The sequence below is a fragment of the Heterocephalus glaber genome, unplaced genomic scaffold, assembly GCF_053883595.1.
Source record: "Heterocephalus glaber isolate CG9 unplaced genomic scaffold, H.glaber_assembly_v1.0 deba00000809, whole genome shotgun sequence".
Lineage (NCBI taxonomy): Eukaryota > Metazoa > Chordata > Mammalia > Rodentia > Bathyergidae > Heterocephalus > Heterocephalus glaber.
In genome coordinates, this window is record NW_028258163.1 from 1,133,398 (window position 1) to 1,149,545 (window position 16,148).

The 16,148-nt window shown below is 44.9% G+C and overlaps 2 protein-coding genes and 1 pseudogene across 12 annotated transcripts in view; 1 reads left to right on the top strand and 2 right to left on the bottom strand.

The window, feature by feature from the left end:
• The window catches only part of Frmd5 (FERM domain containing 5), a 333,945-nt gene that overhangs the window by 278,751 nt on the left and 39,046 nt on the right, over positions 1-16,148 (top strand). For 10 of the 11 annotated variants that reach the window (XR_015449773.1, XM_021241888.2, XM_087207470.1 and 7 more), the window contains 3 exons: positions 9,052-9,156; positions 14,236-14,278; positions 14,485-14,563. Coding sequence is in view for 10 of the 11 variants with exons in the window: in XM_021241888.2 (XP_021097547.1) it covers positions 9,052-9,156; positions 14,236-14,278; positions 14,485-14,563 (227 nt within the window). In the remaining variant the exon portion in view is untranslated. Of the gene's footprint in view, positions 1-9,051; positions 9,157-11,914; positions 12,062-14,235; positions 14,279-14,484; positions 14,564-16,148 lie in introns of those variants that run through there. The other variant, XM_021241891.2, reaches the window with a different exon arrangement.
• Positions 1,821-3,228, bottom strand: LOC106010780 (nucleoporin p54 pseudogene; annotated as a pseudogene).
• Positions 14,507-16,148, bottom strand: part of Wdr76 (WD repeat domain 76) — a 103,060-nt gene continuing 101,418 nt past the window's right edge. Inside the window, exon 13 of the mRNA XM_087207464.1 lies at positions 14,507-14,543. Coding sequence (XP_087063590.1) covers positions 14,522-14,543 — 22 coding nt within the window. The 3' untranslated portion in view covers positions 14,507-14,521. The remainder of the gene's footprint in view (positions 14,544-16,148) is intronic.

Below are 16,148 nucleotides of genomic sequence, written 5' to 3' on the forward strand. Positions count from 1 at the left end.
TCTGTTTAGTTACCTTCCATTTACTTTGAGTAATAGCTGTGAGTTTTATTCAATTAATTAACTAGCCATACATGTTTCAGATATCTATCTTGTTAAAGCTACTTGATTACCTTTTTAAAAAATGTTTTACCTTCTTAATCATTGTGTCTTGGTTACTTTCCTCTTTGCTGAAACAAAAATACTTGACACTCGCAAGTTAAATGAGGAGAGGTTCATTATGGTTCATAGTTTGTAGAAGTGTTAGTCCACAGTCGAATGGCTCCAAGGCAGGGCAGCATGGCATAGGGGCATCACTGAAGAGAAACAGTCCATGGCAGATCCGACAGGAGGCAGAGAAGCAGCCAGCCCCTTTTTTCTGGCTCTTTATAGTCCATCTAGGCTGTAAGCCTATTGATTGGTGCCACACACACCAGGGTGCGGTTTCCATTATCCACACACCCTTAATCCCAGTATCACACACACATGATCCAGTCACCTCCCAGAAGACCCACCATGAGGGCATGAGTCATTAGGGGTCATCTAGACACAAGCCTTAACACCTTGTTTAAGAGAACATGGACCCTGGTCAACTAATAGAAACAGAAATTTTGAGGATGTGAGGAGACAAGAGACCATTTAGAAGGCAGGAAACAGGCACAGAGAGGGAAAATGACTTGCTCTTAAGAATGCCTTTCCTTATATCACTTCCCTCCTGCCCGAAACTCCCTACCACATGTTGAATTTACAGGACTTGCCTGCCTGGAGTGGCACTATATGTTTGGGACAGATAATATAGAGGGGAACTACCCCTCCACAGACACCAGCTGGGTCCTCTCCAGGGACGGGCAGGCCATTACACCAAGAAGACAGTCTAGGAAGATGGCAAGGGTGTGAACAGCAGAGAGAACAGCAGAGAAACAGCTTCTCCAAGATTTGGTGTCCAAATGCTAAAATATGACAACATGAGAAAGAAAAGAAGGGAAGTGGGTCCCTGGGACCCAGCAAGGACCTGAAGTGAGAATTAAAGGCTACAGGGAGAGGAAAGCGAGAGACTTCAACACAGAAGAAGGACGTGGCAAAAGGTGCTTTTGCTCTGAGCCCCGACTCACTGTGTGGGAGGGGTGACTTGAAACTCCAGACACACTGTGACTACTGGTGACCCCAGGTGCCTCCATGGAGAAATGGAACAGAGGAATAGATGCAGCAGATTCAAGTTCAGTTATCCCCCAGGAGAGGGCAATTGGCTGGTAGCCATCTTGGTGAGGGGCCAACTGAGCTTGGAACTCAGATCAGCTGCAGTCTGGCTCCATCTAGCACCTCCCAGTGTCAGGGTGTGGTAGAACCAAGATCAAGTCAGCAGAAAATCAAAGAGAAAGTTGAAGCCACCAGGAGGCACATGGACTCTTGCAGGCTGAACAAATAGAGTTCCAGCCTCACAGCCAAAAGCCAGCCTGAGCTTCAGAACTAAAGGTGCAGGCTTGCTAGTATTATCCACTACTCCACCATCAATCTATGGCTGGCTTGCTAAGATTAATCTACATGGACCTGGGCTCTGTCTACCCACTCTGTCTACCACTGACATCAGAGAGGCACCCTGAAGTGGACACTTTTTTCTTCTTTTTTCCCCCTCTTTGGTTTCTTTCTTTCTTCTCTCCTTTCTTTCTTTTTTCCTTGATTTTTTTTTTATATTTTTATATGAGTGTGAACTCTGTTCCTAGTTTGTTGTTGTTATTCTGTTCTGGTCTTCATTTTATTTCTTTTTTTAAATTACAAATTAAGATTTTATTTTAAAAGTTTTCATTTTTAGAAATAAAGCTTTAAAAAACAAAAGTTTCCAAAACAAGTAATTCTGTTATATCCTATCTTAATTGTTTGGAAGTATTCTATAAACTCCAAATAAGTCAATAAAAAATTTTCAAATCTTATAGCACAAAAAGAAAACCACATTAATCACTAAATACTTTTGGATTTTCCTTACTCCTCCCAGGTTGAATTCACATATATAAAAACTGATGTCCATTTACATTGTGACTCTCAAATCTTCAACAGTCAAGTAATTATACAGTTTGTTATATGCAAAGTATATATTTCATATTTACTTGCCTTAGAAAGCAGAATGGAGAATAATTACTGTAATGTTTAAGAAAATGCTATTGTAAAAATGTTAATTATGTACTTCCCTATTTTAAAATATATACATAGCTTTTTAGATGTAAATCTTTTGAAGGTTATTTTTGAAAGGATGTCAGGTGACTAGTTTATTTCAGATTTAGTGAAAAATAATTTGTCAGTAATCTCAAAAATCCAAGCCAGGAGAGGATCATTTTCTTTCTTTTTTCTCGATGTGATCAGTTTCATTCTTAAGGAAGGCTTGATGCAGTAATGGGATCAAAGTTTGTGAACTGTCAGCTAAAGACACCTCCTCCAATGTAGACGGTTTCATTCAATCCATGTTCTACCAACTTTATATCTTCTAGATCATCTTTTATAATGCTAATCAAGTGGCTAAGGCCTTCCTCTTGTTTCAAATGCTGCTTGATTTTGTGTAACAGATATGCATCTTTATGATATCTTTCTTCATATTTGACTGCTTCCAAAATGGTTCTGCATCCTAATTTGGGACATCAGTTCATTTAGTTGGCCCTTGAACTGACTAGGTGTAGTTAATTCAGACTGAATTGTATCTAGCTGAACTTGCAACTGCTCTTCATCAGCTTGGATGGCATAACCACTCTTCCTTTGAATTTCCTGTTTGATTAGGACCTGTAAGGTTCTGTGGGAAAGATCCATGAGTTTCCTCTTGTATTGTGCACTTTTGGCCATACCTGTAGTTTAATTCTTTTGTAGCTCACTAATATCTTCAGATATGATATCTAATCTGGTCTGATGCTGCTTAGTCATCTGATCGTGAACTTTCAGTCTTCAGAGTTCTTTTATACCCACAGTCGGTACAGGAATTAACTTTTCAGAATCAGGGTTGTCCACCTTGGCTTGTTCCCAAATAATAGGATCAACACCAGCAGGAGGATTCTGTAAAAGCTGCTTTATCTGTGCAGAAGAATGTTCTGTTCTAGTCATAGAAAGGGTTACAACAAGTTGCTATAGTTGTGTTTTAATATTGGCTTGTTCAAAATGGGCATATAGTGTTGTAGCTGGAACTCTTCTTGAGGTACCATTTGGAGAATGCTCAACAATGTAAATGACAACTTCTGTCCTTAAACTGGCAAAAAAGATTTTCTTGTGTGAATTTCACTGGTAGAACATTATTGTTGAAATATCCTTTTCCTGTTCCCCAGAAAGCCTGCGGTTGATTCTATTTTGCTAAAATAGCATCTCTCTCATCTCCCAATAGTGTTGGAGCAGAAAGAGCACTCACAGTATTTATCAGCAGAATGGATTGGGTAGCAGCTTATGTAGGCTGACTGAAGAGACAACCTAATGTAGATTGTTGCTGTTGGTGGTGCTGTGTATTAAATCCTCCAAATCCCAATCCAGTTCCCAAATCAGCACCAGTTCCCATTGTTCCACAAATCTAGTTCATACAGATAAAGGTGGGAAACTAATGGTTACCACAGTTTGTTATTTTCTAGGCTGTGTTTGATGCTATTGTTACTACTGATTGTACTACTTTAGCCAACATGACATAGTTGTTCTCATCAGTTGTTATTTCTGGTATGCCAAGAGTGAGACTGCCTAAGGATCATAAACAATACTATAAGCCAGTAAAAGGGGCTAGGCTAAATAGGCAGCAACTTCTCATCCCCAATAAATTGAAGAGGTAGGATCTTCCAACAGACTCAAAACTCAAAAGCCAGCTACACCTGGAATACATCTCTGAGAAGTCATTTCTTAAGGATTCTCAATACTAGCAATAAAGCTACTTGCCATAAACAATTTACAAATGTCAACCTAGGAATTAAAATTTTTTAAATAGAAAATGAGAAGGCATGGAAACAAGATGCAACCTCAGACTTCTGGCTCACCAAAGGCAAACCCAGAGAGCAGTGAAGTGGAAAAAGTTGAAAGTAACCCACCTGGACTCTCTGAAGTGATAACAACAGAAGTTTCAAAAAAAATGAATGGGGCTGTAGAAAAAAATCAAATTAGAAATAATTTCTCGGATAACCACAGAGATAGTGACCATAATGAAGGATATAGTTAGTGAATCTAGAGCAGATCCAGATTTTTTAAAATAGAGAAGGCCAGGAATTTACCTCAATCATGCCACCACCTGCTTCGCAAGGGCAAGGTCCTGAGTTCGATCCCCACTACCCCCCCCCCAAAAAAAAAAGAGCTTAGGAAAATGATGAAAACCAAAAACAACCAGTAAAGGAAAGAAATAGAATCTGTGAAATGGATTCAAACAGATATCCAGGAGATTAAAAATTCCACTGAAAGTATACACCATAGAATGAGCCAGTGTGAGGACAGAATATCAAATACAGAAAACAAGATTGTGGTTAGTGATCATGAAAAGAAAGATGTCTTAAAAATAGCAAAGGACCAAGAAAAATCAATCCAGCAGCTGCTAGATTATGCAAAGAAGAATAACATAAGATTGATCAGAGTCAATGAAAAAGCAGGAAATAGCTCAAACAACATAAAAAACTTGTTCATAGAAGTAATGGCAGAAAACTCTCCAAGCATGGAAAAAGAATTTTACATAAAGATAATTGAGGCATATAGAACTCCAGTTAGCCATAATCAAAAATAAAATTACACCAAGATGTGCAATAGTCAAGATTCCAGAAATTCAACATAAGAACAGAATAATAAAAACTGTTAGAGAAAAGAAATAAATCACCTGTAAAGGAAAGCTCATCAGAATCACAGCAGACTTCTCAACACAAACCCTCATTCAAGGAGAACTTGAAGTAAAGTATTTCAAGCCCTAAAATAAAATAACCTCCAATCCAGATTGATGTACCCCCACAAACTATCTTTCAAGATTGAGGGGGAAAAAAAAGATTGAGGGGGAAATAAGATACTTTTATGACAAAGAACACCTAAAGATATTCATGACCACCAAACTAGCACTCCAAAGTGTTCTGAAGGGCTTTCTAGAAAGAGATAACAGGGACTATAACTCCATGAACCCAAAAAGAATGAATCCACCGGGCAAAGCAAGAAATCAAACAGAGAGGGGGAAAAAAGGGGAAATAACAGGAAAATAACATGATAAGGATAAGTCAATACATGTCAGTTATAACCATCAATGTAAGTGGTCTCAGTTCACCAATCAAAAGAAACAGATTGGCAGAATGGATCAAGAAGAAAGATCTAACAATATACTGCATACAAGAAATACATTTGGGCTGGGGATTTAGCTCAGTGGTTTCGCCGCCTGCTGCGTAAGCACAAGGACCCGAGTTCGATCCCCGGTACCCCCCCCAAAAAAAAGAAACAAAGAAAACAATATTCCATGCAACAGGAACCCGGAAAAAAAGCAGGGGTAGCTATTCTATTTGCAGACAAAGTGGATTTCAAGCCAAAACTGATTAAGAGAGACAAAGAAGGTTACTACATCCTGGTAAAGGAAACAATCCAAGAGGAAGAGATAACAATCCTAAATATATATGCACCAAATAGCAGTGCACCCAATATATAAAACAAATACTAGGGCGGGTAGCATTCACACCCTCAATCCTAGTGCCCTTCAGCCTAGCATTGTACCTTGAATCAGTTCCAGAAAAAGCTCCACCTATGACCACTTGAGGCTTTGGGGGATGTCTAGACATAAGCATAACACTATCTCTATCCTAGGCTTCTGCTAATACGGTTGCTGCATGTGTGGAAGCTTCTTTGGCCATTAAAACTCATGCGAACTGATCACAGTGCAGTAGCCAGCTTGGACCAAAGTAAAATGTGTAGAGGAAAGTAATCACAGTATGCAACTGTCTCATGCTATTCCGTTTCAGTTGCTGGGGGGACAGTTAATAGTACAGGATCTGCTGTGTGGGTCAGAGCTGAACATGTTTCCTCCACTCCCAGAACCTTAAATATGAGTTTAGGTTTTTCCCACTTTCTGAAGGCTAGTAAGGAAGTAGTTGATAGGGCTCTGCCCGAAGAGACAATAGCTAAAAAAAAAACAAAAACGACAATACTCAATGTTGGGCCGGGGATGTAGCTCAGTGGTTCGGCCGCCTGCTGTGCAAGCGCAAGGACCCGAGTTCGATCCCTGTTCCCCCAAAAAAAGAGAGAGGCAATAGCTGCTGGAGTTCTTTGAAAGACTAGTTTGTGGCCCACCATTCAGAAGGGCCAGCGTGATTCCTAGTATCTGTCCTGGAATAGCCCTTTTCAGTTGGGGACCAAGGAGTGTGGACATGGGGCCACTGCTTTGGGAACATGTTACGTGAGGAAACACGAGGCTACCAGAAAGGAGGAGGGATATTCCTCCTTCAGTTGAGCTGTCTACCACTCGTCCTGCAGCTTCTAAAAGGATAAGCTTGGGCCGGGGATGTAGCTCAGTGGTTCCCCGACCTGCCTCAAGCCCAAGGTCCTGAGTTCAATCCCCAGTACTAAAAAAAAAATTAAAAAATAAAAGGATAAGCTTTTTACAACAGTGCTGAGAGATTTAGTATCCTGCCCTAGTTCTCCTTCAACAGTGTAGGGCAGTGATGGTGAACGTTTTAGATCTTTCAGTGATAGAAACAGCCTGCTGCAGCACGCATGCCGTGGGTTCACCACCGTGGGTATAGGTTGAGCCAACAAAAGAAGAGGTGAGGTGTAAACCTTTAGTGAAAGTCTTAAAAACATCCTCATTCTTGAAGGGCCAGGCCTTTCTGTGATTACTCATGGCCTTAGGCCTTGGCATAGGTGAGTCCTGTGGAATTTATAAGACAGCCTCAATTTGGATACAAAGTTAGATGTGTACCCTCCAGAGATGGTCATCTGAGCTGAGTGGCAGGGACCTCTGTGGACAGGTCCAGAGATGGATGCTTTGCAGGCTTCAAATGTTTGGATAATTCTCTGCAACTCATTCTCCTCCCTGCTTATCCTGGATAGCCAGGCAGCTCTCTGAAGCAAAAGTTGTGCTTTATAAACAGCCTGAAAGACACATTGTGCAACCATTCCAACCTCTACCTTAATCCATTGGTTCATGAATTTATTCAAGAAATAATCATTGAGTACTACCTGTTTCAGGCATGTGCTAAGTTCTGGAGGAGGGATCGTTTCCTCAGAAAAATCACAGTCTTGAAAAGTAAACAAGTCAACAAGATAATTACAAAGCGTTGTAAGTGCTGTGAAGGACATAAAGCCATGCAGAAGGGCCATTTTGCAGAAAGACCTTTCTGCAGAGGGACATGTGGGTTGAGGCCTCCAGGGCAGGAGTGCCTGGTGTGAGCTGTAGAAACACCATTCAGGGCAAGGGAATATGAAGTGCCAGAGGCAAGAGAGCTGTGCTGTGTTCAAAGACAGAAAAGCTGTGGCCAGCGTGCAGTAAGGAGGAGGATGTAGGATGAGTTCAAAGGGAAGGCAGAACCCAGGCTATGTGGGGTGTTACTAGCCAGGATTGGAGTTAGGACTTTATTCTGACAGCAGTGGGAAGGGAAGGCATAATGGTGTTAAGCAGAAGTGAACAGGGTAATTAAAGGTCACTGTGTGTTCACTGCCACATTGTGTCCAATAGGTGAGAAACACTTTGCTGGTGTTGGACCGGGTACATAACTTCAGGTTCATCACCGTGGTATATAGCAGGTAAAATCTCTGAGGCAGGACTAGGGATGTGGCTCAGTGGTAGAGCACTTTCCTCCTATGGGTGAGCCCTGGGCTCCATCTTCAGCAATGCAAAAAAACCCGAAAACAACAACAACAACAACCTGAAGTATATCTATATGTACTAAATGTAAGGGGAAAAAAGAAACAGGATAGAGTATAAAGGTAAAATACAAATGGGGGCTGCGAGTATGCCTCAATGGTAAACATTTGCCTAGCATGTGCCAATCCTTGGGTTTGATCCTCATCACTGAAAAAATAATTAAAAATAGATTTTTCTGGTACTGGAGATCAAACTCAGGACAATGCACTTGCAAGGCAGGTGTGGCACCACTGAGCTAAATCCCCAGCCCACAAATAGATTTTTAAAATTTTTTGTTAGTACATGTTTGCAGCACATAACGATTATACTTATCGTGGAAGTTGGTACATGTATATAACACATCTTAATTATTTTTTTAGAGGCAATATCCATGTATGCAGTTTTGCTTGTGTATAAAATGTATGCACTGGAAACTGGCAGCAGATTGCTTCTGAGGAGAGGAACTAAGTCCACGGGAAGGCTAGAAAGAAGGGAGATTGACTCTCATTGTGCAGTCTTTGGTGCACTGGAGTAGCTTACAGTGTGCCTGTATTACTTACCTGGAAAAGACTTTATAGCTACATTGTGATCGCTCTTGCTGCTGCATGAAGAACGGACTGCGGAGGGCAAGAGCAGGAGCAGAAAACCCACGGGAAGGCCCTGGCAGTGGTCCATCTGGGAGGTGCTCGTGGCTTCACCTGTGGGGTTCCTAATGGGAGTGAAAGAAGTGAACAAATCCAGGACGTGTGTGTGTGTGTGTGTGTGCGTTTTACTAGAGACTGAACTTGAACCCAGGGCCTGTAATATATAGCCCTCAGGTTGGCTGGTTGGCTGGTTTGTTTGTTTTGACAGGGTCTCACCAGGTCACTAAGTTGCCCATAGAGGACTCGATTTTGGCACTAAGGCGTGTGCCACCATGCCTAGCTTCAGTATGCAGATCAGAGGCAGAGCTCATTGGATATGCTGTAATTGCTACTGCGTTCCGCATGGATGTTCCCTATTCCCACTGGTGTAAGAAAGGTTTGTACATTAGAGATTGGATCTGACTTACGTGACTCAACGCTGAATTCTCTGACATCTCTGCGAGTTTCTGGGCTCTTTCCAGCTAAAACCTCAGAAGGCAGAGTATGTCTAATGCATCACAGTAACAAGGACACAGTGATGGACATGTGCCCCCTTCATCCCCACAGCTGTACACCATTTCAATGAGTATAAAAACAAAGTCACACTGAAGAAGACTGTTCATTTCTCAGTGGAGCATGCTTTCTTTGCAGAGAGATGCCAAGGGCCAGTACCTGTTTGACCTTCTTTGCCACCACCTGAACCTACTTGAGAAAGACTACTTTGGCATACGCTTTGTGGACCCAGATAAGCAGCGGGTAAGTCAAAAGTCAAAGCAATAAGGGAGCCGAGGCTTAGTAACCCTAAAGCCTTGAACCTTCGAATTTAGGGTTCATTTCATGAGTGAGGCACCAGCCAGTCCTTGAAGCTAGACCCAGAAGGCACCTTAGCTACAGCTCACCCAGAGAAGCCTACCCTGTTACAGATGTAGAAATGGCAGCCTAAGGAACATAAGGGATTTGCCCAAAGTTGGAGTTGGAGGCTTAGGAGAGAGGCCGCCATTGGGAACCCAGAGCCTAAGGGAGTCTCTTCTGCCCCACTTCTAGTAAATGAGCGTAACCATGTTGTCACAGTTACTGAGGTGCCACCCCCATCTCGGCAGAACAGAAACAGCCAAACTGTCAGGCCTTTCAGCACCTTGCTAATCCCGTGATTCTTACTCTGGGCTACATTACACAGGCAGCACTGCAGCTACTGGGCCCTGACAAGGACTGTGATGGTTCAGATGCAGACAGGAAGAAGTCTAGGGCCAGGGATTTAGCTCAGTGGCAACACACCTGCCTCACAAGGGCAAAGTTCTGAGTTCGATCCCCGGTACCAAAAAAGAAGAAGTCTGCACCCTCAGTTCCCTACTTCATCTCAGCTCCACCTCCCCAGTTGGCTCCTCCATGCCGTGGTCTGCCCAGATGGGCAGCGCTCCAACACATGTGCCCTTTTCCTTCTCAGCGCTTTACCTCTGTAGTCCTCTTGCCTGGAACACGCTTCTCCTCGCTTCACACTGCACATCTTCCTTCTGGCTAGCTCCTTTTCATGTTTAAGGTCTTACCTGAGACAGTTACCTTCTTCGGGAGCCTTCCCTAATCATACTCGGTATTAGGGGCCCTCCTCTGCAACCTGCATGCCTCTGACACCCTGTCCTGGTGCTTCTCACACCGTGCTGTGACCTCCTGTGCTCCCCGCGGGTAAGTTCCGTGAGAGGGTGGGCTTGGTCTCATTCACCACCATCTCCCACCTAACTAGCACAGGACCCGGGATGTAGCTGATGTTCAGTAAGCATTTGCTGAAGGAATAAATGACTGAAGTGAATGGTTTATAGTGCCTTATTCCTACCTCTTTTTGACTGGCTTGCAGACACCTGCAGTTTCTATGATTTGGGCTCATTCTCCCTTTGCAGTCTCCCTTTGGCATCTCCCTTGAAGCAGGACAATTTGCAGATGCATTCAGGCCACTGTGACTCAATTCTCTGTACCCCTGCTTGCCACTCATGGTCATCTGCCACTCTCCAAAAGCCTTAGCATCATGTATTCTAGAGGATTTTCCTCAAAGCTCCAAACATGGGGTTAGTTTCTGTTGTCACTGGGGCCCTTGGGCCCAGAGGGCTCAGCATTTCAGCAGGGCTTGGGGTTGCAGATGTGCCACTTACCATGTCAGAGTCAAGAGCTGTTTGTCCAATGTTGCTCTGATCCTCTTGGTTTTCCAGGGTCTTCCAGGCTTGTGTATCAAACACATGAACTTTAAGGGAGGTTCTAAAGGACCATATCCCTTTCCTTTGACTAGCACTGCTCCCACCCTCCACAGACGTATTTCCCAGCCCAGCAGAGCTCTGAGCAGCATCAGTGTTTGGAAGTAGTGGCTAAGTAGTCACTTCACAGAGGCTCCACTCTGTTGATTGTATCAGTGCTTACTAGAGAAGCAGATCTAATGCAAGGTATACAAATATATAAGAATTTACAAGATTGGCTTAGAATGGCTGCCCTCAGAGTCAGGTGTGGAAGACTGCGAAAGGTCTGTCTGCACGCTGGAGATCTGGAGGATCTGACTGAAGGCCTGGAGCTCAGTGTAGTGTCCCATGTGAGTCCGTATCAGCAGGCCAAAGGGTCTGTGTTGAAAGCCAGGCGGTGATGTCCAAGGTGAAGGTGGGGTTGGAGGTCCTCTGAAGAAACAGCAACGAGCCTTCCTTTTTCACTTCCCTTTCATACTATTCTGGTGACAATCCCCCTAGGATGGGTGTCCACACCCAGGACCATGCTGAGCCAGTTTAGTGGGTCACTTCTTAGTCGAGTTGACACAGTCACTTAATGATCACATCTGCTTAGGTCTAAACCTTAGTTCAAGGCCACAGGTGCTTTCATAACAGAAAGCTCCATATCCTCCCCTGCTCCAGGCACCCACTCACTATAAAATAGTGGGGTGTTTTCACAAATGGAATGTGGGTGTCTGGTCTGAACTTTCCTTAAAAAGGTTACCCCAAGATCTCATCTCCCAGAGGTGGCGGTATATGGAGGAAAAAGGGTTAAATGTGTCTGCTGATGAATTTTGAGTTCGTTTGGACTGTGTGTGCGAATAAGAGCACACGTGAAGATGATAAGGATTAAAAGGAAAGGGAGCTAGAGAGAGAGAGAGAGTAAGAGGAGAAGTAAACATGTTGGGAGTGCCTGCTGTGTGTCACGCTCTGCAGTGAGCACAGACATCCAGCTGATGTCTATTGAGCACTGAGTTGTGTCTGGCACTAAGCTAAGAGCTTCACATATGTTCTTCACATAACCATTAAGGCCAATGAGGTGAATATCCACAATTATAATAGCCATCTCCAGGGTCCGGGGATTTAGCTCAGTGGTTCCGCCGCCTGCCTCGAAAGTGCAAGGTCCCGAGTTCGATCCCCGGTACCAAATATATATATATATATGTATATATACCATCTCCAAATAAGTAAATAAAATCTCAGACCAGTTAATTAACTTGCTTAACCAAAATAAATGGCAAAGGCAGTCTTATGTCAGTCTTGTCTGACTCCAGAGGCTGCCTGGTTTTGAAGATTCCATGCTGAAGTCACATCTGATAGCCTCTGAGAGCTGAGGTCTGAGACACTGTTGGAGGGTTGGAGGGGAGTGGACCTGTAAAGAGCTGTCCTAGAACCAGTGGCCCATTGTGCTAAGGGAGAAGGTGAGTTCCCCAGCCCCCCAGAATATACGCTAAACCTCCTCCTCCCGGGGCTCTGAGTAGTGTGAACCAGAGTCACATCCATCTGCACCACCCACTTGCTCTGCAGGTGGCTTCCAGTGTCTGGAACTCTCCGGGACTCTCCTGGAGAAGTTCCCCTGCCCCCGCCCCTGAGCTCTGGTCGGACTGGGGCCTGGCCTCCTTTCAGCTCTCCCTTCTGCCCTTTCAAGTTCCCACAGGCTGAAGGTTGTGCCACTTGAGCCCATTCACCAAATATAGGAGGAAGCCCTTCGCCCCATGTCACTAGTTTGCTAGTGAAGAATCACCAGATTTTACCAGACAGCTGTAAACAGCAACTCTGGCCCTCACTATATTCTTGGGATCCTCTCAAGACTTCTCTACTAGATTCCTAAAATCCTTTGGACAAACTGACAGCCTTCCATTCCCTAATTTCCTCCAGCCCTGATCCTTTCTGGAGCTCTCCCTAAAGTACAAACTAGTCTTCTCTCCAGCCTTTTTGCCATTCAGCACCACCTGCCCTCTGCTGACAATGCATTGCACACTCACTCCTCTAATTTCTGTCTTCCTTTGTTTATTTCTTTTAATCTATCAGCCTAAAGGCCAGGGACATTGTGTTTACTGAGTCCCTGACACCTGTCAAGTTCCTCTCCCTGTACACAATTCCGAAATGCTCAGAGCAGGCAGACTCCTCCGCCTTCACAGCCACAACCTGGAGCTCGGCCGTTTCTGCGCAATTTCATCTCTTGCCTTTGCTTCCCTGCGAAGCGAAGCCGCGGTGGGCCGTGTAATGTGAGAAGGACCTGTTAACCACACTGAGTGGCTATAATGAGTTGCCAGCCTCGTGGGAACTTAGATCAGAGGAAGCCAGAGCGCACAATGTCAGCCCAGATTATCCATGTGGAGCTGACCGAAGAACTGGCTCTTAGTGGGTCCATTAGCTGCATGACCCATGGTCCAGCCCAGAAGGTGAGCTGGCAATTGAGGGAGCCCAGGATGCTGTCTGCATGGCCTTGGTTACCTTCCTGCTGGGGCAGGCCTCTGCCAAGGAATTCTGTGAAGTAGAAGTAGCCGGGAAAGAGAGCATCGTGGGCCAGGTCCCTTTATGCACTCGACGCCCCCATGTTAAGAACAAGTGTAGGCACTGGTGACTGGTGAATAAGACAGGTTCCTGCCCTCTCAGAGCTTTCATCTAGGAGCTTTAAGCCACTTCCAGGCAATCAACCCCCAAATAATAGCAGTTTAGCTCTCTGCAGATTGACAGTTACCTGCTTAGTGTAAAAGCAACAAACATCAATATTGAGTTTTACGGGGCCGGGGATTTAGCTCAGTGGTTTTTGCTGCCTCCTGCTCAAGCACAAGGACCCGAGTTCGATCCCTGGTACCAAAAAAAAAAGAAAAGAAAAAAACTGAGAAACAAATGTAGAATGGCTTCCTTCCCCTGAACTTAAGTGCCATGGGGGAACATGTATTGCTACTATGTTCTGCCTCTAAAAACCCAAGGGGAACAGGAACTATCCTGCACATTGGTTGTAGTTAATTATCTTATGAAACTTAGACTTCACATATCCCTTGTGTGCCAAGGAATCCAGAGTAAGTGTTCTCTGACACAAGGGTTGGCAATCTGTGATACTCAGAATAAAAATGGAAGCATACACCAGCCATCTCTGCCTTGTCTCCATTCATACAAGTTCTCTCAATACGTGCTGAAGTTTCTACTGATGGCCTCTATCCCACTTCTTTGCAAAAAAAAAAAAAAAAAGTTGGCACATAACACAATACACACCACCCATTTAACTCAGTTTTTCCTGCTCAAGCCAGAGGGATCTTTGTCCCCACTACACGTCTGTGCAGTCATTCGTCCCTGGTTTTGTGCCAGACCCATGGCTCAGAACTCCGGCACCCTGCGTTAGGAGGCAGCATTTCCAGGGAAGCCCAGGAGTGGCATCTGAAGCTGGAACAATTCCCCCCTTCATAGCTGACTCCACAGGGAGCTTATTTCAGAAAATCATACCACTCTTTACTCTCCAAATCTATATTGCACAAGATTTTGAGTTCTGCCCTAGGCTGCAATCTGCCTAGTTATTTAAATTGGATAAAACAAGTTACATCTGACACTGCTCCTCATCGTGGCTTTCATGTTCCATATTCTGTTTCAGCATTGGTTGGAGTTCACGAAGTCTGTGGTGAAGCAACTGAGATGTAAGTATTCTCTATGAAGACCGGAGCCTCACCCCTAGGGAGGGTGGGACGAAGCCTCCCCGAGTACAAAGTCTTGGTCTACATATGGGATGCTCCACTGTTCTGAGTTGGCCCCCAGCCTGGGAGGATTTTCTTCTGGTGGTTGGGAGGCCCAGTCATCCCCTAGGAGAGGGTCTCCCCTGACGGGTATCACTTTTTCTCTGCAGCGCAGCCTCCATTCACCATGTGCTTCCGTGTGAAATTTTACCCTGCAGACCCTGCTGCCCTGAAAGAAGAAATCACCAGGTGAGATTGAAACGTACTGCCTCCAGGACAGGAGGACAGGAAAAGGGGTTGTAACCTCTTAGATCCTCTGAGCTAGAAGCTCCTGTTTTAGGCAAGGAACTGTTTCTAAGTGGCGCCTACCTTGTCTGTCATACTCAAGTGCTTCCGTTGCTCACCCCTCAGTGGAACAACAGGAGCAGCCTGTGCTGTGGTCCTCCAAGTCTGCAGACTTCATCTCTAACTGCTCACTCTACAAGGGACCTGGAGTAACTAATTAATCAGAAACAATTTTTCTCTTACCTGACACATAGCTGCTATGGACATTTTTAGAGAGGGCTGTGTTGCTGCTTATTTGGGGGATTGCAGACAGACTTCAGTGGCCTAGCACAGGTGCCTGAGAAATGCTGAGGAATGGCAGGCTGGGGAATACTAAAGAATCTGAACCCAAATGGGCAAGCTCTGGTGTACTGTTGGATCACATCTGTGGTAAGTTCTAAGTTGTAGGGATCTGTGTGCTCTGTGATGGGTAGACAGCTGTGTGGCAAGAATCCTATGTGGTTCAGTGCCCCTGAGGATGAGAAAAGCCTCTGTGCCACAGCCATCCCTCAGGAAGGTCAGTGAGCAGAGCTTCAGGGCTTCCCCAGGGCTCTACATGTCTGAGTGCATTCACCCTGACATACCGCAGCTCTCTATAACTGAACCCCTTATTTTGCATAAGCAAAACCTTGATGTGACCTTGCAGTGGGCAGGGCCATGGGTGCAGAGGTGATGCTGGGGAGTCCTGGAGACAGCACTGCCAGCTCTCACCCCTCTCTCCAACCTCAGAGGTGGCACAGATGGGAGTGAGGCTGTCATAGGACTGTTCATTGTCCTATAAGACTCTGAGATCTGGATCCTGAACCCCTTGCTTAGGAAAATCCCAAAGAAGGGAGAGAAGAAGGGGAATAAGGATAAAAGAACATGGGATCTTCATTTCCATTCCGAAGAGCATGTCATTGGCTGTATATCAGGTGAAAGGAACCATATAGTCTCTGAGGGAAACCAGGAAATGGAAAAGAGGGCAAGAAACAGAAATGAGTAGTGCAAAGAAGCAAGACAGAAAGGAAAGGGGCTTTTGGGCATGGGCTCCAACGTCAGTCGAAGGGCATCTTCCTCCATGGTGTCAGAAGGATCAGGAAGGCTATTTCCTGCAGATGTTCAGGGCAGAGCACACCCACCTACTTTGAAGCACCAAGGACTGTGAGCAAGGGCTAGACCCAACCTCGTGGTCCTTACCAGGTGGAGGAATTACAGAAGTAAGGGCAGAGCCCTGGAGTCACCTTGTAGCAGGCAGGCCAAAGCAAACGCTCCCACTTTGTTGCTGAAAACCCATCCATACGAATGACTGGCCCTCTAGCTTCAGGCAGGTAAATGGGGGGTTACGCACTGTGGTTAATAACTCACACAGAGAGTTCTGTCCGCTGGTGACCCCAGTGTTTACCTTAGCCTGAGCCCCTCGTTCTCTATTAAAAGTGCCAGTGCAGGCCAGGGACTTAGCTCAGTGCTTCCGCTGACTGCCTCGAAAGCGCAGGATCCCAAGTTCGATCCCCGGTACCAAAAAGTAAAA